The sequence below is a fragment of the Prionailurus viverrinus genome, chromosome E1, assembly GCF_022837055.1.
Source record: "Prionailurus viverrinus isolate Anna chromosome E1, UM_Priviv_1.0, whole genome shotgun sequence".
In the NCBI taxonomy this organism is placed as follows: domain Eukaryota; kingdom Metazoa; phylum Chordata; class Mammalia; order Carnivora; family Felidae; genus Prionailurus; species Prionailurus viverrinus.
Window position 1 is genome coordinate 47,071,119 of NC_062574.1, and position 20,975 is coordinate 47,092,093.

The window sequence follows — 20,975 nt, forward strand, 5'->3', positions numbered from 1 at the left end:
TCCTGGGAATTCTCTAGAGAGGGTCTGGAGCAGTTCCTGACCAGTGGAGAGTAGAGCTCACGTACATCCTGTCCCTAAGCTCTGCGCCCCTTAGCGCCCAGGACTTTGCTACTCTGCCCAGCCAGAGGCAGAGAAGCCCCTGGCCACCTTGGGATGAGATGTACTTCCCCAGGTTGTGTCAGCTCCCCACAGAAGTTGAAGGGCTTGATGAGGGGTCTTGGGGCCACTGTCCTAAGTAGAGCCGCTAGGGTACCCAAGAACCCAGATTCTAGTCATAACTCCTGTCCCGAGGGGTGTGCATAGGGCAGGGGCTGACTACAGGCACCATGGTCAAAAGACGCATGTTGGGGTGCAAGGAACTGACGCCCTCATTCCAGAGTCGTCCCTTGGTCTGGGAGGTTGGGGTACGCCCCTCATCAAGTGCAAAGGGGGTTTTGAGGTCCTTCTGCTTCGACGTTCCCCCCACATGGGCGCCCTCCGACTCCTCTGGGTTCCCAAGGGCCCTTAGAGACACCCCTCGATGCAACCTCGACCCCTCACCACCCTTCCGGGGGCGCGTCGCCTCCAGCCAGGGGCTCAAGGCACAGAACCCGCCGCTCACGCGCGCCGAGCGCAGGAACGATCCGGCCCCTTGATTGCCTAGGCCCGCCCCTTCCGCCCTCTGGGGTGGGGCTAAGTGAGGCTTCCGCCGGAAACCTGGAATCGAGCAGAAAACCAAGCTCGGAAGCTAAGCTCTGGGTGTTGCTAGTCCCTCGTCCTCGTCCCCTGCGTCCAAATTTAGGTTTTCACGCCCAGTTTTTACAAGGTCCTGAGGCCCCACCTCACCCCCACATTCCAACTTCGGCAGAACCTGAGGCCAGGAAAGGAACCTATTTCCGGCCTCACCTCCCACTCTCCTGTCCTTCCCCGGTCCCCCTCTGCCCCCCTGACCATGGCCCAGAAGCCGAAGGTAGACCCCCACGTCGGGCGCCTGGGATACCTGCAGGCACTGGTCACGGAATTCCAAGAGACGGAGAGCCAAGGTGAGAAGGGCAGGGTGGGGGGCAGAAGACGGGGCAGTGGTCCGGCCGCCACAGCCGTTCCGAACCTGGCCCCAATGCCGCTTTTCTACCGCAGACGCCAAGGAGCAAGTACTGGCCAATCTCGCCAACTTCGCCTATGACCCCAATAACTACCAGTATCTGCGGCAGCTGCAGGTCCTTGATTTATTCCTCGATTCGCTGTCGGAGGAGAATGAAAACCTGGTGGAGTTTGCTATTGGTAAGGATGGGGCAGATCTCCCAGATACCTGATTTGACTTGGTGAGATAAGTGAGTCATTGGGAAAGGAATCTTTTAAGCAGTCCCTCTGCTGAGAAGGCAGGTCGTCTCATTGTCTGTACCAGCGATGTCTGTGCCACCTCCTCGGTTAACACATTGTCCCGGGTCACAGCTAGCTTGAGTCAGGTCTGCAACTAATGCCCAGGACTTCCTCTGCATGCGTGCTTTCCCTCCCACTTAGAGATGAGATAATAATTGAGGGAATGGATTGAAGCCACTTGAAGGGAAAAACGTTTATAGAATGCCGTTTTTAAACATCTCTATTAGAAAAAAAAATTTTTTTAATGTTTTTTTTTTTTAATTTTTTTTTCAACGTTTATTTATTTTTGGGAGAGAGAGAGACAGAGCATGAACGGGGGAGGGGCAGAGAGAGAGGGAGACACAGAATCGGAAACAGGCTCCAGGCTCTGAGCCATCAGCCCAGAGCCTGATGCGGGGCTCGAACTCATGGACCGCGAGATCGTGACCTGGCTGAAGTCGGAAGCTTAACTGACTGCGCCACCCAGGCGCCCCTTTTAATGTTTATTTTTAAGAGAGAAAGCGTGCACATGGGGGAGAGGCAGAGAGAGGGAGACACAGAATCCGAGGCAGGCTCCAGGCTGTCAGCACAGAGCCTGTCGCAGGGCTCGAACTCAGGAACCAAGAGATAATGACTCTAGCAGAAGTTGGATGCTTAACCAGCTGAGCCACCCAGGTGCCCCATAAACATCTGTGTCTTAATGTATTGATATCAGGAGACGTAGAGGTGATTTGGAATGGCTATGACTTCTGTAGTTGTTATGGTCTAAAACCTATGAAGTATTCAGTGGACATACTTATTGGGCATGTACTGTGTGAGGAAGTTACTGTTCTTGTTTTGTTTTTTTCTTTAAGTTTATTTTGAGAGAGGGAGAAGGGGTGGGACAGAGTCGGGGGAGAGAGAATCCTAAGCAGGTTCCGCACTGTCAGTGCAGAGCCCGATGTGGGACTTGATCTCAGGATCCATAAGATCATGACCTGAGTTGAAATCAAGAGTCAGATGCTTAGCCGCCTGAGCCACCCAGGGGCCCCTGCTGTTCTAAATGCTGGAGATATGGGGAGCAAGTTGTGGAAAGGTCTTTGCCCTCAAGGAACTTACATTCTAGTAGGGGGAGACAGATGGTGAGCAAACAAACAAAAAAGCTGAGGCTCTGAAAGAAGTGAACAGGGTGATGATGGAGAGCATAGGTGGGAGCTGCTTCATTTCTGCCATCATGGGAAGTCATTGTAGAAAGAGGCCCAGCATGGTCGGGAACCCTAAAGCAGGAGGAGCCAGAAAGAAGGCTGATGTGGCAGGCTATGGTGAATGAAGCAGATTGGTACAAAATGGGTTACAGAGGTGGGCGGCACCAGAATTTATAGGGACTTAGATCTAGGCCATGGAAAAGAGTTTGGATTTATTGAGGACAAATGTTCATTTTTCAATATGCATCTTAAAAAATAACGTTTTTCTGCACAACCAAAGGAATCTTATTTACATAGAGAAAGAAACCTTTTATTTATTTATTAGGTTTATTTATTTATTTTAAAAGAGAGAGAAAACCCACACGCCTGCCAGTTGGGGAGGGGCAGAGAGAGAGAGAGAGAGAGAGAAAATCACAAGCAGGCTCCGAGCTGTCAGTGCAGAGCCCCATGTGGGGCTCAGTCTCACGAATCGTGAGATCATGACCTGAGCTGAAATCAGGAATCAGATGGTTAACCAACTGAGCCACCCAGGCGCCCTGAGAAAAAAACATTTTATAATAAATCCATTATCACTTAATACCTACTTATGCAAATTTTTCTAATAGTTCCCAAAATGACATTTTCCTGTTGGTTTGTATAAACCAGGAACCAATCCAGAATTCATGCATTTAATCTGGTTGTTATGTTCCTTAGCTCTCTCTTTCTCTCTTTCTGTCTCTCTTTTTAAATGAACTTCGTGTTTTATTTCTTTAATTTTTTAAATGTTTATTCATTTTTTTTTTAATTTTTTTTTTTTTTTATGTTTATTTTTGAGACAGAGAGAGACAGAGAATGAACAGGGGAGGGTCAGAGAGAGAGGGAGACACAGAATCCGAAGCAGGCTCCAGGCTCTGAGCTGTCAGCACAGAGCCCGACGCGGGGCTTGAACTCACAGACCGTGAGATCATGACCTGAGCCGAAGTCGGACGCTTAACCGACTGAGCCACCCAGGCGCCCTGAGAAAAAAACATTTTATAATAAATCCATTATCACTTAATACCTACTTATGCAAATTTTTCTAATAGTTCCCAAAATGACATTTTCCTGTTGGTTTGTATAAACCAGGAACCAATCCAGAATTCATGCATTTAATCTGGTTGTTATGTTCCTTAGCTCTCTCTTTCTCTCTTTCTGTCTCTCTTTTGAAATGAACTTCGTGTTTTATTTCTTTAATTTTTTAAATGTTTATTCATTTTTTTTTTTAATTTTTTTTTTTTTTTTTATGTTTATTTTTGAGACAGAGAGAGACAGAGAATGAACAGGGGAGGGTCAGAGAGAGAGGGAGACACAGAATCCGAAGCAGGCTCCAGGCTCTGAGCTGTCAGCACAGAGCCCGACGCGGGGCTTGAACTCACAGACCGTGAGATCATGACCTGAGCCGAAGTCGGACGCTTAACCGACTGAGCCACCCAGGCGCCCTGAGAAAAAAACATTTTATAATAAATCCATTATCACTTAATACCTACTTATGCAAATTTTTCTAATAGTTCCCAAAATGACATTTTCCTGTTGGTTTGTATAAACCAGGAACCAATCCAGAATTCATGCATTTAATCTGGTTGTTATGTTCCTTAGCTCTCTCTTTCTCTCTTTCTGTCTCTCTTTTGAAATGAACTTCGTGTTTTATTTCTTTAATTTTTTAAATGTTTATTCATTTTTTGAGAAAGAGAGAGAGCATGAGCAGGGGAGAGGCAGAGAGAGAGGGAAACACAGAATCCAAAGCAGGCTGCAGGCTACGAGCTGTCAACACAGATCCCACTGTGGGGCTTGAACCCACAAGCTGTGAGATCGTGACCTGAGCCAAAGTTGGCTGCTTAACCGACTGCACAACCCAGGCACCCTAAAAAAAAAAAAAAAAAAAAAAAAAAGTTTTTTTTTTAAATTAAGCTCTATGCCCAGTGAAGGGCTTGAACTCATGACTCTGAGATCAAGAGTTGCATGCTCCGTCTATGAGCCAGCTAGATGCCCCATGAACTTTGTATTTTACAACAGTTTTAGAAAAATTGCAAGAATAATACAGAGAGTTCCCATATATGCCACATCCAGCTTCTCTATTATTAACATCCTACATTAGTATGGTACATTTGTTACAATTAGTAAACCCAGTATTGATACATTATTAACTAAAGTCCACACTATTCACATTTCCTTAGTGTTTCCGTAATAGCCTTTTACTGTTCCAGGATCCCATCCAGGATACTATATTACTTTTAGTTGTCACATCTTAGGCTCCTTTGGACTTGCCAGTCTCTTAGACACTCCCTTTTTTTTGATGGCATTGATGGTTTCAAGGATTGCCAGTCAGGTATTTTGTAAGCCCTGCCTTAACTGGGATTTGTCTGATGCCTTTTTCTTGATTAGACTGGGTTATGGGTTTGGGGAAGGACAGCCACAGAGGTTAAGTGCCATTTTCATCACATCACACCATGTCATGGGGCCGTGCTCTCAGCATGACTTCTCACTGTGGGTGACGGCTTTGATCACCTGGCTGAGGTGGTGTTGGTCAAGTTTCTCCACTGTAAAGTTACTCTTTTTTCCTCCTCTTTCCATGTACTCTTTGGAAGGAAGTCACTACATAAATTGTCTCTTTTTGGGGAGCCTGGCTGGCTCAGTCAGTGGAGCATCGAACTCTTGATCTTGGAGTTGTGAGTTTGGGTGTAGGGATTACTTAAAAAATAAAATCTTTAAAAAATAATAAATAAAAAATTAAAAAATAAGTTATCTCTTTTAATCATTAGTAGACTCTTGTAACACTAAATATTAAAGGATCCAGACCAGTTCTGCAGAATTTCCCACCTTTCTAATTCTCTGGTTGCTTCTTTCTGGTGTCATTTAGTTTGTTCCTCTTTCCCCTTTATCTTCTGTAGCCTAGAAGTTAGGCTGTAGGCCTTGATAGAATTAACTAACACTTTTTTTTTTTTTTTTTGCTCTGAATACATCATTGGTAGGTGTGATTTAAAATTTTGAAAGACCATCCAGGTTGGCTCCTTCTATTTGGGGTACCTGGGGCCAGAGTACAAATGGGGGTCGTCCCTCCTCTTGTCACCACAGTAGGTCTCACATCCTTATGTGTGGACATCCTGGCTCTGTCCATACCTGCTCTGTGGCCACTCCTTCGGACTTAGGAGTGTCCGCACAACAGGGGTTGCACACACCATCAGTCGGGTCCACCCCCCTGGGAGTCAGGATCCAGGAAAGAGGCCCATGCAGTTGTGGGAGCAGGTTCAGGGCCTAGAGCTCCAGGTATGGGGCAGAGGAGGATGGGCTCTGGGTGGACTCCCTGGACTCTTCAACCTGTGGAGAAGGCTCTTAGAGTGAGGCCTTCTGAAGCAGGGCCAGGAGCCCCAGTTGCCCAGGTGTACAAGTGGTGCTGGCTCGTGTCTCTGTCCCTCTGGAAGATTATTATGCTAAGTAAATATTCTAAACAATCGGTCACTTTAAGATTTTCTTCTGTGTACGTCCTCCAGCCCCTCCCTCTGCTCCACAGCTTCTGCCATCTGAATGGTGACAGTGGCCCCTGCGGAGCATGTGGCTAAACCTCCACCTGGGAGCAGTAGAGCTCCTCCGGCTCAAGCTTTTGACTGGAGAAAACTTGCATGAAAGGAGCAGTCAATCAAAAAAAGGTTTCGCAGGATCAGGAAGTAAGTTTCCCAAGGCAGGAGCTCTCTGAGCCCCTGGTGTGCTGGGCCTGGCCTGGATTCTTGCTCTCCTGGGCAGCTTCCCAGCGTGGGTGATCAAGCCCTGGACCTGGAATCCCCAGTCCCAGCTGTTCCACTTCCTAGCTGATTCTTGTGGCTGAGTTCCATCTGTCCCTTCTTTGAGACTCATTCCCTCACCTGTGTTTGCCCTACTCTGCAGGACTGTCGGGGGAACAGACGCACGGGTGCGTGTGTCTGTCTCCGTGAAGGTACTTTGTCTCGCTGGTTACTCTGTTAGTATCATTATCACCAAGCTTTTCCCTGCCACTTTTCCTGCTTATTTTCTCTTCCTCTCCTTCCCACCAGCGCAAGATCCCTAATCCCCAGAATAGTAGCTTTCCCAGCCTTGAATCCCTCCATGGGGTTGTCGGCAGAGTAGATTTCTCTTGCATTTATTGTGCGTGACAGAGAGTCCCCGTCGTGCTTAGGTGCACGTTTTGCTATGGCTGTCATTTCCTTTTCTCTTAATGTCGCTGGCCCTAAATGGCCAGCTGTCGGGTGCTTACTCCACCAACAGGCTCTGTGCTGTGCTTTGTAGCTTTGACTCTTTCGTGTCCTGTGGCAGGCCTGAGATTGTGATCTCCACGAGGACAGAGCCCAGCTTTGCCTATCTCTGGGGAAGGGGAGGGAAGGGCCCAGAAGGTGCAGAGCACTAACCGTGACTTGTTGCTGCAGCCCTGAGTGGGGTTGGTTCTGGAATAACTGGCAGAGAGAAGAGGTGGGTTAGATTGCCTGTGGCCCACAGAACCAAAACCAGTGTCCGTTGGTTGGCAAGGAGCGTAGTGAGTTTGGTAAGAGCTGGGCTTTGGGGTCAGGCAGGCCTGGGTTCAAGTCCTGGCTCTCCCGCTTAACTCCTGGCCTGTGATTTGCCTTCTCTCATCATGTCAGGCGGGGCAGCACCAGTACCTGCCTCACAGAGTTGTTGAGAGAATCAAATGAGATCAAGGGTCTGTAGCTGCAGGATCCCCTCGGCGTCCACCCCAAGGGCCTGGTGTCCAGGGCCCCCTCTGAGGATAAACAGTTCCCTCATCTCCCAAAGAGGAGGTGGGATGGCATGCTGTCCTTCACGAGGGGAACCACTTGTCTGCCTCAGGGGTTCTTTCCTTCTGGAAAAACACTGAATAATAGAAAAAATAATGCAAGTTGATCGTTGGCCTCCCAGCGAGTGTCTGGGCAGCATTAGGCAAAGGGAGCCTGGCCCTAATGCATGTGTTGGCGCTGCACCCAGGCCCCCCTAGCTACAGAGCTGGTGCTCTCGCACTTCGGAGGACGTGGAGTGATAGCTGGCACTCAGGGAGCACCCTCTGTGTGCCAGGCACTGCCTTCTGTGCTTTGTCGCCTCTGACCCTGAGACATTGAAAGTGGCGCTCATAACTTCCATTTTCCATAAGGAGTCTGAGGCTTAGGAAGGATCAGTGGGTTGACCCGAGGTTTAAAGAGTGCCAGCCTGGGACAGAAACCAAGGCTGTCAGATTCTAGAAGAGGGCAGAGGAGTTCCCAGTTCCTAGGTCTATGGAAGGTTGAAAAGCACTTCCTCCAAACCCTTCATGTTACTGATGAGGAACCAGGCATGGAGAGAGCACTGCCCCTCGGCTGGTTCATGGCAGGGCAGGGTCCGAACGCAGGCTTCCTTCCGCCTGCCCTTGCAGCCCACCACAGTGGCAGGCATGCTTCTGGGGTGGTGCTGATGTGCTCAGCGCTGAGATGAGACCTCCTGTCAAGTGGCTCTGCCCGCCCTGGCGGCTGAGGGCCTGACCGCCAGCCCTTTGGTTCAGCTGCAGTTGTTTTTGTGGGCTGTGGTGGCAGGTCTGAAAGCTGCACTGTGGCGAGTTGGGGTCCCCGACCATTGACTTGCCGGGGGGCCATCTTCCTGTGACCTGTGAAATACCCTGGGGAGGATGACTACAACCTTAAAGAAGAATCTGGTTCCGGTGGTTGCCTGTAGCCCGCAGGGATTTTTGAGTCTCTGTACCTTCCCCTTTCTTGGCCTTTTCTTTTGTGGATTTGCCCGTTTAGAACAACTGTAGAACTGTTTTACCTTTTGGTTGTAGTCCTGGCTGCCTTTTTCCCCTCAGGGTGAAGGGCTCTGGTTGGGAGCTGTTATGATAAACGCTGCCTTTCTGGATGCCTACTGTCTGCCCACGGTGTGCCCACTACTTGCCAGCACATGCCCACCTTGTAACAGCACCGCCTGCAAGGTCTCTGAATGTGTCACCAGCCGCAAGGCAGGTAGGACTCAGCCCTCTTTATGTATGAGGAAACAGCTCTTCAGTGAGGTTAGGTCCATTGCCTGGGGCTCACACTGTTAGTGATGACTGGAGCCAGGAATTTACCCAGTCTCCCTGGATCCAAATTCCATGCCCAGGGGACCCGGCTGGCAGACCCAATGCTGAAACTACAGAGCATCGTCTTCCTTTGTTCTTTGTTTCCACTGCACCTTGCCATTTCCACGCTATCCGTGCACAGCCTGGGGCCTTGCTTGATCTCCCACTAAGAGGAGCTGCCACTGGGAGACAGCAGTGGTTCGGGCCAGAGCTGCCCTTGTTGGGGATGGGAGGTGGGAGTGGGTGAATTACAGAGAGCCAGATAAAAAGCCTGGATCTCAGTAAATACTCAAATGAGTGAAAGAATTTGGAGCTCTTGCTCCAAATGAAGCCTTTGGCATTAATTTGGGAATGTTTGCCCAAAGCACTGTTGGTTGACTCTGACGCGTTCTAGGTGCAGTGTGTTCACCACTGCATCAGCCTAGATGCTGTATGGAGACACAAAGGAACCAGGAGAGGGTGCCTGGGCGACTCAGTCAGTTGAGCAAGCATCTGACTCTTGATTTCAACTCGGGTCATCATCTCATGGTTCATGAGTTCGAGCCCCGAGTGGGGCTGCACACACACAGTGCAGAGCCTGCTTGGGATTCTCTCTCTCTCTCTCTCTCTCTCTGCCCTTCTTGTGCTCACTCACGCTGTATCTCTCTCTTTCAAAATAAATAAACTTAAAAAAGTGCCAGAAAACTTACAAAAAAAAAAAAGAGAGAGAGAGATGCCAGAGAGAATTCTCTGCCTCCAAGAAAACTGGTTGAATCTTAGGATATCACAGAATACTTGGCAGTTTTGTTACTAAATCACGGTTCCGGGGAGCACCTAAGTGGCTGCATTGGTTAAGAGTCTGACTCTTGATCTTAGCTCACGTCTTGAGTTCAGCACTGGACGTGGAGCCTACTTAAAAAATACATAAAAATAAATAAAACGGGGTTCAAGTAAGTGGCTTCCCAGAATTCATGTTAAATTACTTTCCCGGTTTCTATTTCTGCAATACATGTAGTTGCCACCAGATGGTGGTGGTGCTCAGAAAAAGACCAGTATTTAAAAAAGAAAAGAAAAGAAAAGAAAAAAAGACAAAGATAAATCCTCAGCAATCTCTGGGGAAAAAAAATTTTTTTTAATACTTACTTACTTTGAGAGACAGCGCACACACATGGAAGAGGGGCAGAGAGAGAGGGAGACAGAGAATTCCAAGCAGGCTTGCGTTAGTGCAAAGCCCGACATGGGGCTCGATCCCACAAACCGTGAGATCATGACCTGAACTGAAACCAAGAGTCAGACACTTAACCAGGTGAGCTACCCAGGCGCCCCCCTGGAAATACTACTTAATAAAATTGAAGGCAGGCACTCCCCATGACCCAGAATTGTATTCATAGGGTTAGGGTACATGCACATGCAGACACATGCAAAAATGTCACCAGCAGCATGATCTATAACAGTTCCAAACTTGAAACAGTCAATAATAGAGTGGATGCTGACATTATGGGATATTCATACTGCTCACTTAGCAAGGTAAATGAACAATCTGTAGCTACATGTAGTAATCTTACCTGACGTTAAGCAAATGGTGCTCCACACATAATACATACAGTGTAACTATATTTCCGTAAAATCCAAAAATAGGCGGAAGTGAGTTATGGTATTAGTATAGCAGGGGTATATATAGTAAAATTATTTTTTATTAAAAATTTAAAAGTTCCTGCTTGTTAATTAGAAATTATTAAACTATTACAAGTCAGGAAGGTGTTCACCTCTGATGGGAGAGAATTGGATCAGGAAGGGACATGCAGAGGCTTTTGGGTTGCTGACTATTTTCCTTCTTGACCTTGGTGCTGGTTACATGGGCACGTGCATTCTCATTGTTAAACTCTACCTGTATGTGTCATTTCTTTCTGTACATGTGGGTTGAAGGTATGGCCCTGTGCCAGCCTCTGGGGCTATAAACAGGTGCATGCTTGGTCCACATGTACTGCGTGCTGGGTGGCGGGGGCAGTGGTGGTACTTGATCACATTCTTTCAATTATCTTTAGCCATTTTGCTGATAAAGAAACTGAGGCTTAGAGAAACTGAGTTGCTTGCTCTGGTCACCTAGGTCCTCAGTGGCAGTGCCAGGAATCTAACTAGATCTGCCCACCTTTGCTTCATCCTCCATATTTTGGGGCTTCACTATACCTCCTTCTCTCACTGATGAGTAGGTAGGCTCCTGGGATCATACAGCTTTCTGCTTAAAAAGGAATTCCTCGGGGCACCTTCTGCCTCAATAGGTAGAGCATGCAACTCAACTCATGATCTCGGAGGTCATGAGTTCAAGCCTCATGGGCTTAGAGTTCACGTAAACTAAAATGAAACAAAACAAAAAGCAAGGAAGGGGTGCCTGGGTGGCCAGTCAGGTAAGCACCCAACTTCAGCTCGGGTCATGATCTCATGGTTCGTGGGTTTGAGCCCCATGTCAGGCTGTCTACTGTCAGTGTGGAGCCCCATGTCCACCTCTCTCTCTGCCCCTCCCCTGTTCTCTTTCGAGCGCATGCTCTCTTTCTCGGTCTCAAAAATGAATAAACATTAAAAAAAAAAAAAAAGGAATTCCTCAGCCATCCGTCTGTGGCAGGATTCCCCTTACAGAAAGGGAGTGACGTCAGTGTTCTCACCCCACTGCTTCCTTCCACACTAGCTGGACCGGGGCAGTCTCTGGACTTGCAGAGACCAGTTTCCCTTCCACTTAGTTCTGGACCCAAGCAAGGTGTGTGTGTGTGTGTGTGTGTGTGTGTGTGTGTGTGTGTGTGTGTGTGTGTGTGTTAATTTATGCGAATACATGATTGATTCACATGGTACAGAATTCAAAAGGATATGTCGTCAACAGTAACACCTTCTGTAGCCTCTTCTGGAAGCAGCCATTTACTAGTTTCTTTTATATCCTCCCAGAGATTATTTTCAGGATTTATGAACAAATATGTGTATTTACACTTACACCTTTTTGCAAGTTCTACGCTTGTGGTGGCATATGATATGTATGTTCTGCTTTTTCTTTTCTCTCTCTCTCTTTTTTTTTTTTTTTTTTTAGCTTAGCATCATGTCTCAGTGCACCTGCAGTATCAGCCCATAAGGAGCTGCCTCATTCTTTGTGAATGCCGCCTGCTATTCTGTGCAACGGAGGCAGGGGCACATTTAGGGGTGGCCATTCAGGTTGTCTCCACTTCGCCCTCACAGGTGGTGCTGCAGTGGAATACCTTATTTGTATGTCATTTCTCCCCTGTATGGGGTATGCCTGTAGAGTAAATTTCCAGAAGTGAAATATAGGTCAGAAGTACGAAAAGCCTTGTTTTTTCTTCTTTTGATGTAATTTGACATTTGTTATTATGGGAAACATTCATGAGTTTAGGTCAAAACTACGTGCAAGGCATTTTCAGAGAAGCCTATCTTCCATCTCTAAGCCTGTCACCTTGTTCCCCTCCTTTTTACACATAATGGTAACTTTCTCTACTTACTGTTCTGTCTCTCCACATTTAAATTTCAGAAAGAACTGTTTTCAAGATGCTAAAGTAAAACCCAAGAATAAATAGGCTCAGATGAAGACTTTTATCTGGGATGGGCTGTATCCAGCCCAGTGCCCTGAGGCGGCGTCTGAGTCATCAGAGGGCATAAAGTCTTGGGCCACTCTCTCCTAGGGCATGACCTCATTTAATTCCCCAGAACAATCCTTAGACCTTCCTGTCGCGGCATCAGCGCCCGTCTTGCTGTGTGACCTGAGGTCCCCTACCTGACCTCTCTGAGCCTTCGGCTTTCTCATCCTTGGTTTTACTTGGGGCTTTTCTCTTTTGCCTCTCCTGGGGGTTTCTGTGGTTCCGTGTGTCTAGAAGGGCCCTGCTTTTGCCTCTTATTCTTTTTTTTGTCTTGTCTGGTTTGCCTGAAACACTTTCATCAGCCAGTCAGAACTTGGTCTCCCTTTTGTTTGGTAACCACAGTTTAAATGGCAGCACCATCAACATACAGTGACGTGCACATATCTTAAGTGTCAGTTTGACGAATTTTTTTTCTTGAACTTTGTCTTGTTTTTTTAAGGTTTTAAATTTTGGTTAAAATTCAGTGTAATATTAGTTTCAGGTGTATGATATAGTGATTCAGCATTTCCACACAACATCCAGTGCAGTTTATTGGATTATTAAATTCATTAAGGTATATGTATATCTATGTAACCACTAAAATCAAGACCTAGAATGTTTCCATCTCCCCAGAAAGGTCCCTTTCCCAGTTAGTGTCTTCCACCCCCCCAGGTAACCAATATTCTAACCCATGGGTTTTACCTGTCCGTCCGTCCGTCCGTCTGTCCTTCCTTCCTTCCTCCCTCCCTTCCTTGATTTGATTTGATTTGATTTGATTTGATTTATTTAATGTTTATTTATTCTTGAGACAGAGACAGAGCGTGAATAGGGGAGGGACAGAGAGAGAGGGAGACACAGAATCTGAAGCAGGCTCCAAGCTCTGAGCCATCAGCACAGAGCCTGACACGGGGCTCGAACCCACGAACTGTGAGATCATGACCTGAGCCACAGTCGGACACTTAACCGACTGAGCCAGCCAGGTGTCCCATATTTTATTTATTTATTTTAATTCTTATTTACTTTTGAGACAGATAGCGATAGACCATGAACACAGAAGGGGCAGAGAGAGAGGGAGACAGAATCCGAAGCAGGCTCCAGGCTCAGAGCTGTCAGCACAGAGCCCAATGTGGCCCAAACTCACGAACCATGAGATTATGACCTGAGCCAAAGTCGGATGCTTAACCAACTGAACCACCCAGGTGCCCCCAAGATTTTATTTTATTTTATTTTTTATTTTTTTAAACATTTATTCATTTTTGAGAGAGAGACCGAGTGTGAGCGGGGGAGGAGCAGAGAGGGAGGGAGACACAGAATCGGAGGCAGGCTCCGGGCTCTGAGCTGTTCGGCGCAGAGCCTGACGTGGGGCTCGAACTCATGAATCATGAGATCATGACCTGGGCCAAAGTCAGATGCTCAACCAGCGGAGCCACCCAGGTGCCCCACCAAGATTTTATTTTTAAGTGATCTCCACACCCACCATGGGGCTGGAACTTACGACCCTGAGATCAAGAGTCACATACTCCACCAACTGAGCCAGCCAGGTGCCCCTGTTTTGCCTGTTCTTGAACTCCATCTGCATACAATCACACAGGATGTACTCCTGTGTCTGGTTTCTTTCACTCAGTGTTTTTGATATCCATCCAGATTTTTACAGTGTCCTTAGTTCATGTCTTCGTATGAATATGCCACAATTTGTTCATCCGTTCACCTGTTGCTGGAGATTTGAGTTGTTTCTAATTTAGAGCCTTTATGAAGAAAGCTGTTAGTTTGTACACAAGTTTTCTTGTATAGGTATGTACTCCTTTTTCTCAGAATTACGTAGAAGTGAAATTGTTGAGTCCTAGGGTAGGTGGATGTTTAACTTGTGAAGCTGCCACATACTTTTCCACCTTCATTATGCAGTGTGAGACCCCCATGCCCCCTGTGTATGAGAATTCCAGCATCCCCACCTCCCACCAGCTCTTACTATTGTCGTTCTGCTTTGTTTTAGCCATGATAGGCGTGTGGAGGCATCTGATCCTGCCTCTGAGAAGTAGCTGTGAGCACTGTGTCCTACACTGGCCCTATTGTGCAGAGTTATCCAAGTCTCTGTTCATTTTTTACATTGTGTTCATCTTTCATTGATAGTAATATACTTTAAATCTTTTTTGTTATGTTTATTCATTTTGAGAGAAAGAATAACACACACACACACACACACACACACACACACACACACGCTCAAGCTGGGGAGGGGCAGAGGAGAGAAGGAGAAAGAGAATCCAAAGCAGGCTCCGCACTGTCAGCACATAGCCTGATGTGTGGCTCAGTCCCACGAACTGTGAGGTCATAACCTGAGCTGAAATCAAGAGTCAGCCAAAATCAAGACACTCAACCAGCTGAGCCACCCAGGCGCCCCAGTAATATATATTTCTTTATATGTTAAGTCTATTAATATATAATTTAATACTTAATATATATTAATAGACTTTATATATTAAGTCTATTAATTTTTTTAAATGGTGTCATTTGATGAGGTTTTTTTTTTTTTTTTGAGCAGCAAGCAAAAGTTTATTAGAATATAAGATTAGAAAGGAAGAATAAGGGGGCGCCTGGGTGGCGCAGTCGGTTAAGCGTCCAACTTCAGCCAGGTCATGATCTCACGGTCCGTGAGTTCGAGCCCCGTGTCGGGCTCTGGGCTGATGGCTCAGAGCCTGGAGCCTGCTTCCGATTCTGTGTCTCCCTCTCTCTCTGCCCCTCGCCCGTTCATGCTCTGTATCTCTCTGTCCCAAAAATAAATAAACGTTGAAAAAAAAAATTAAAAAAAAAAAAAAAAGAAAGGAAGAATAGGAAAGCTCTCTTTACAGAGAGAGATAGAGCACGTGTGGGGGAGGGGCAGAGAGGATCCCAAGTTCAACGCGGGGCTCAAACTCCCAAAACACGAGCTCATGACTTGAGCCAAAATCAAGAGTCAGATGGTTAACTGACTGAACCACCCACGTGCCCTGGCTTTTACTTTCTAGGTGAAATTCAGCTTTTTTTGTTTGTTTGTTTGTTTGTTTGTTTTAAATCCTTTTCCTGGTTACAAAAAAATTTTTTTTTCATGGAGGAAAACTTGGAAAATAAAATAAAAATGACTCCTAATCCTGCTGCACAGAAATAAGTATTGTTAGCATTTTGCTGTGTTTCCAGCTTGTCTTTTTTTAATGTATCTGTTTACTGAGCATGTGTTATATGCCAGCCTGAGGCGACAGCATGGGACAAGACAAAGTTCCCACCCTTGTGGGATTTGTTGTCTAGTGGGGCAACCTTCAGTAAACATGACCAGTAACTAGGTGTGAAGGAAGGAAATGAAGGTGGGGAGGGGGCTGGTTAGGGCTGTCACAGAAGGCTCTCAGAAGAGGTGACATCTTATTGGGCTTGCTTTTTTTATTGCATTTTTATCGTATATTCAGTTTGATGACTTTCTTTCCTCCTCAACCTTATGTTGTAAGCATTTTCCCGTATTAAATATTCTTTGAAAACATGATTTTTAAGAACTGTATAATTTTCCATCAGATGGACGTACTGAACTTTATCTAACCAGCCTGCTATTGTTGGGCATTGTTTAGGAAGCTTCCAGTTTTTTGTGTTACCCTCTTCCTACAGCCCTCCTTAGTTCTTTAGCGCAGGGTCACAGAGGTAGACTCAGGAGGGAAAGCTCAAAGCACCCACGGCCTGGGCTTCTCCTGGGTCCTCTGGCTCCATTTTGGGTGCTCGTGTTGAGACTTCGTGCCCCCCCGAAGCCCCTCTTTCCAGACCTTCGTGTTCTCCCCTCTGAGGATCGCTGCCAGCAAGGCAGAGGGGCTTGAAGAAGTGCCTGTGGTTGGGCCCCAGGCAGTGGTGAGCTCTGGCAGGCGCAGGATCCACCCTTGGAGACTTCCTAGGTCTCCAGATAGGGAGCAGATTGGGCCAGCTGTCCTGAGGCCTCCTCCTGCCTTCACCGTCCAGCACGTGCCATCTGATTATCCCCCAGCCTGGGTGGCAGTGTCCCGCCCAGGCACATCTGTGTGTGATGGTGACTCACTAGCTGAGAGTGACTCAGGATTCATCTTATCATACTTTACAGCGGAGATAAATCCTACCCTCTGCCCCCGGTCCATTAGACTACGGTGTGGGTAGGAGGCTGGCTCACCGCTTGTAGTTCAGAAGACGTGGTGTAGGTGAGTCCGGGAAGCCAGAGGCCTGCCAGAGCATTTCTACTTGTGCCATGAGAGGGGCATAGGGTTTCCATCCCTGGGACTCGGGGCAAGTTACTCAACAGCTCAGCTTCCGCTGAAATAGGGGTGATAGTAACACTTCATGGGGTTCAGTCATGTTCCCAGCATGTGTCTGGTGAGAGTACCCCATTGCAGGTCCCTGGGTTGCGGAAGTAAACCAGAAAGCAGGGCCTTGCCTTACGGTGTCCAGTGACAGGGACAGACAGCAAGTACGGAAGGCAGTCAACAGGATGACCCCAGGATATGCTCAGGCCTCTGAGTGTCCCATAGGGAGGGAGCTCCCCATCAGAGTGCCTTGTCTCCCTCACCTTGTGACTCTGAGAGCGCCACCAAGCTGCTTCCTTCCCTCGGAGGTGCTCTGAGCCACAGCTCGAATGCCAGCACTGCAGAAGTCTAGGGGGACAACACCTCAGGAAGCCGTCCCATCCCCCACCCCGCGGCCATTCCACCCTTACTCCCCTGCCCCCACCTTACCCCCCCTCCCCCGGCTCACTGCTTTACAACCCCTGCAACAAATATTTGTGGAGCGCCTCTTGCGGCCAGCACCAAGGACTTGACCTCAAGGCACGTACCTTCTGGTGGGGCTTGGCAGTTAGCAAGAAAAGCAACCTGCCAAGATGGTTTCTGGGAATACTAAGCGTATAAAGAAGATGTGCAGTGATGAGGCGAGTGCCATGGTCATGGTGGGGAGTGGCTAGTGGGTATTCCAGGGAAACCTTACTGGTGAGGGAGTAGTGAAGTGTTGATTCCCAGCATGAGGGAGGCAGCATGTGAAAATCTGGGGCCCAAAGGCCCTAAGGATGGGCTGAGGTGGTGGCTGTTGCGAGTGACAGGGACAGAGAGGACAGACTAGATGGTGCGGGGCTGTGAAGACCTCAAAGGGGAGTTCAGATTTTATCCCAAATACAGTGAGAAGTCCCTAGAGGGTAACTGGATAAAACCTTTAAAGACATTTCCCTAGGGGCACCTGGGTGACTCCATTGGTTAAGCATCTGACTTCAGGTCAAGATCTCCTGGTTTGTGGATTCAAGCCCAGAGCCATGTCAGGCTCTGTGCTGACAGCTCAGGGCCTGGAGCCTACTTTGGAATCTGTGTCTCCCTCTCTCTCTGCCCTTCCCCTGTTCATGCTCTGTTTCTCTGTCAAAAATAAATAAAATGTTAAAAAAATTTTTTTTAATTTTTTTTTTTAACATTTTATTTATTTTTGAGACAGAGAACATGAACAGGGGAGGGTCAGAGAAAGAGGGAGACACAGAATCTGAAACAGGCTCCAGGCTCTGAGCTGTCAGCACAGGGCCCAACGCGGGGCTCGAACCCACGGACCGCGAGATCATGACCTGAGCCAAAGTCGGATGCTTAACCGACTGAGCCACCCAGGCGGCGCCCCCCCCAAAAAATTTTTTTAATAAATTGCACTGCATCCATAAGGTAGTCACTGCATGGCCATTAGATGGTGCCATGGTTGTAGATCTGTGGGCCTGGAAAGATGTTTACAAATACGTTGTGGGGCTTTTTTTTTTTTTCCCAACGTTTATTCACTTGAGAGAGCATGAATGAGGGAGGGGCAGAGAGAGAGAGGGAGACCCAGAATCCGAAGCAGACTCCAGGCTCTGAGCGGACAGCACAGAGCCCGACGCGGGGCTCGAACTCACGGACTGTGAGATCATGACCTGAGCTGAAGTCAGACGCTTAACCGACTAAGCCACCCAGGCACCCCTACGTTGTTTTGTGTTTTAAAGTTTGTTTATTTTGAGAGAGAGAGTGCAGGGGAGGAGGAGAGGGAGAGAGAATCCCATGCATACTCCGTGCTGTCAGTGCAAAGCCCAGTGCAAGGCTCCATCTCATGAACCATAAGATCATGACCTGAGCTGCAGTCAAGATTTGGACACAACCCACCGAGCTACTCAGGCACCCTGTTTGTTTGTTTGTTTTGTTTTGTTTGTTTGTTTGTTTTTAAAATAAGCTTATTTATTTTGAGAGTGAGAGAACGTACACACATGAGCAGGGTAGAGACAGAGAGAATCCCCAAGCAGGCTCCACGCTACTCAAGGCTTGATCCCACAAACCATGAGATCATGACCTGAGCTGAAACTAAGAGTTGGACGCTTAACTAACTGAGCCACCCAGGCGCCTGTATCACATTTTTATTAAATGTTTATATTTATTCACATATTTTGAAACTGAGGAATGAAAAGCAAATGTTAAATGGATGGTAGGATTAAGATGGCTTGTAATTTGGCTTCTAGTATTTATAACCGCTTTATTGACATAGTATAAGCTGTACATCCTTAAAGGATATGATTTGATATGTTTTGACACGTATACACCTGTGAGACCATCACCTTACCTATGTTTTTTAATTCTGTAAAGTGATGTATTACAGATTTTATTTTATTTTTTTGCTTTAATTTTTTTTTTTTTAATGTTTATTTTTGAGAAGGAGACACAGAGCATGAGTTGGGGAGTGGCAGAGAGAGGGGGAGACACAAAATCCAAAGCAGGCTCCAGGCTCTGAGCCGTCAGCACAGTGTCTGACGCAGGACTCAAACTCACAAGCCACAAGATCATGCCCTGAGCCAAAGTTGGACGCTTAACCAACTGAGCCGCCCAGGCGCCCCTGTGTTTTTGCTTTAAAAAAAAAAAAAAAAAAGGAAAGCATATTAACCATTGAACTGGCTGAACCAAGAGGGGAAGGGATTGGTACCCACTTCCTGAAGGCTAGGCTGTGATGGGCAGGTGGGAACCTTGAAAGGAAGGGCTGGGTACCAGAATGGACCTTGGATCTCTTGTCCCTAGGCCACCTTCTCATAGGCCTGGGCCCTTTCTCAGGACAAAGTGGGCCGAGAGAAGCTGGGAGGGGCGGTGGGAGGAGGCCCAGGCCTGAGCATCCAGTCTCCCTTTGCCCTTCCCCAGGAGGCCTCTGCAACCTGTGTCCAGACAGGGCCAACAAGGAGCACATCCTGCAGACAGGCGGCATCCCCCTCATCATCAACTGCCTGTCCAGTCCCAACGAGGAGACCGTGCTGTCCGCTGTCACCACAATCATGTACCTGAGCTCGCCAGGCTCTGCCTCCCACCCTGAGCTGACTGCCATGCCTGTGGTGCAGTGCATGCTGCGCTTCTCTCTCTCGGCCAACACCAGGCTCCGGAACCTGGCCCAGATCTTCCTCGAAGACTTCTGTTCCCCAAGCCAGGTGGCGGAAGCCCGTAGCTGGCGGGCTCACTCTGCCCTGGGTATCCCACTGCCAAGGACTGAGGCCCTGCAGCAGCCCTGATCCAGGGAGATCTCATGGCCATTGACACCCTGACTGCTAGAGACAAGACCACAATCCCAGTGAGGACTCGGGGAGCGGGAGCAGCCTGGCTCCCACTGAGTGTGTTCTCCCCAAAAGGTGCCCTTTAAGGTATTTTAAAGGTGAGTTTTCTCAGTGTGACACATATTTACACTGTGATGAGAGGCATTAGATGAGTGAGGGAGCCAGACCTGGAGGCCCATGGAGGAGAGCAAAGGCCATTTCCATAGGTTGGCACCCTTAACCAGCTAGAAGTCAAGAGCCTGCCTCCTACACCCCCCCCCCCCACCACCACCACAACCCCCTACTTGAGCCAGGCTCTCAACCTAATGTGAGAGAGAAGCAGCTGGGACCCTAGATCCAGAGGCCTTGCAGAAGGGGGTTTTCATGAGGAGCAGCTGGGCCTGGGATTAGAATTGTTCATGCTTGAGGGAATAGGAATTCTCCTTTCACAGAAGTATCTGAAGTAATCTTGAGGAATACAAGTGAGAAGCCAGCTCTGGGAAGTTGGTCATGCCCACTCCAGGGCTATGGAAGCTGAGTACCTACACCACAAGGTCTCCAGGCTGGGCATTGGGTATGGTGGACACCGGCCTGGAGAACTCTGTGGCCCGGGATCACCTGTTTATCCACACAGGCCTATCTGCTGGGCACCATGGGCTTCAAAGACGAAGGTGTGGTCTCTACTCTTGAGTGATGCAGTCCGCTGACTGTGACTGTGGCCATCAGGTGTTAAGACCACAAGTATGAGGGTGAGGACACATCAGAATAAGGCACAGACCCTTGAAGCTTCATATTCTGCCCTCGCCACCCCATGGCCCTGGCCTGAACGCCTTGACCTTCCTCCTCTGCCATCAGGGTTGGGTCAGTGAGGGCAGGTCCCCGGCCCTGGAAGTCTCAGACTCAGGAGGGCTTCGCGAATGCAAGAGTGGTGCTCAGGGAACACAGAGGACCTCCTGACAAAAATCTGTGGTTTAGAGTCCACAGTGTATGTTGACCAGCACAGGGGAAGCGGTGTGGGACGACCATGGGAAGTTGGGGTTCAGAAGCAATGGGGAGCTTCCTGGCCTCCCTTCTGCAGTCCCTTAAGGTTGACCTCCATGGCCACGATGAAAGATGGCAGATGCAAGAGGCATGGTATCCAGATGGGTGTGGAAGTGGGACTGAGGACAGGAGGAGGGATGAGAAAGCCTCCTCCTCAGCCTGCATTCCAGCTGCCCTCCCTAGGGCTCCTGTACCTCTACTTTCCCAAATAAAGGGCCTTTAAAGAG

At 48.1% G+C, this 20,975-nt stretch overlaps 1 protein-coding gene across 7 annotated transcripts; it reads left to right on the forward strand.

The window, feature by feature from the left end:
- The first annotated feature begins 701 nt into the window (after positions 1-701).
- ARMC7 (armadillo repeat containing 7) lies at positions 702-20,974 on the forward strand. 7 transcript variants are annotated; one of them, XR_007146979.1, is made up of 4 exons: positions 702-1,022; positions 1,117-1,260; positions 8,335-8,488; positions 19,325-19,461. XR_007146979.1 is itself a non-coding variant. In XM_047833416.1 (4 exons), exons 1-4 carry the CDS (start codon positions 932-934, stop codon positions 6,662-6,664), a joined length of 333 nt encoding a protein of 110 aa, XP_047689372.1. In that variant the 5' UTR covers positions 702-931; the 3' UTR covers positions 6,665-8,324. The 7 variants fall into 7 exon arrangements, 6 of the variants coding, with proteins under 6 accessions (XP_047689372.1, XP_047689367.1, XP_047689371.1 ...); XM_047833416.1 differs by lacking the exons at positions 8,335-8,488; positions 19,325-19,461 and adding exons at positions 4,362-4,366; positions 6,572-8,324; XM_047833411.1 differs by lacking the exon at positions 8,335-8,488 and having other exon boundaries at positions 19,325-20,974.
- Position 20,975: the final 1 nt, after the last annotated feature.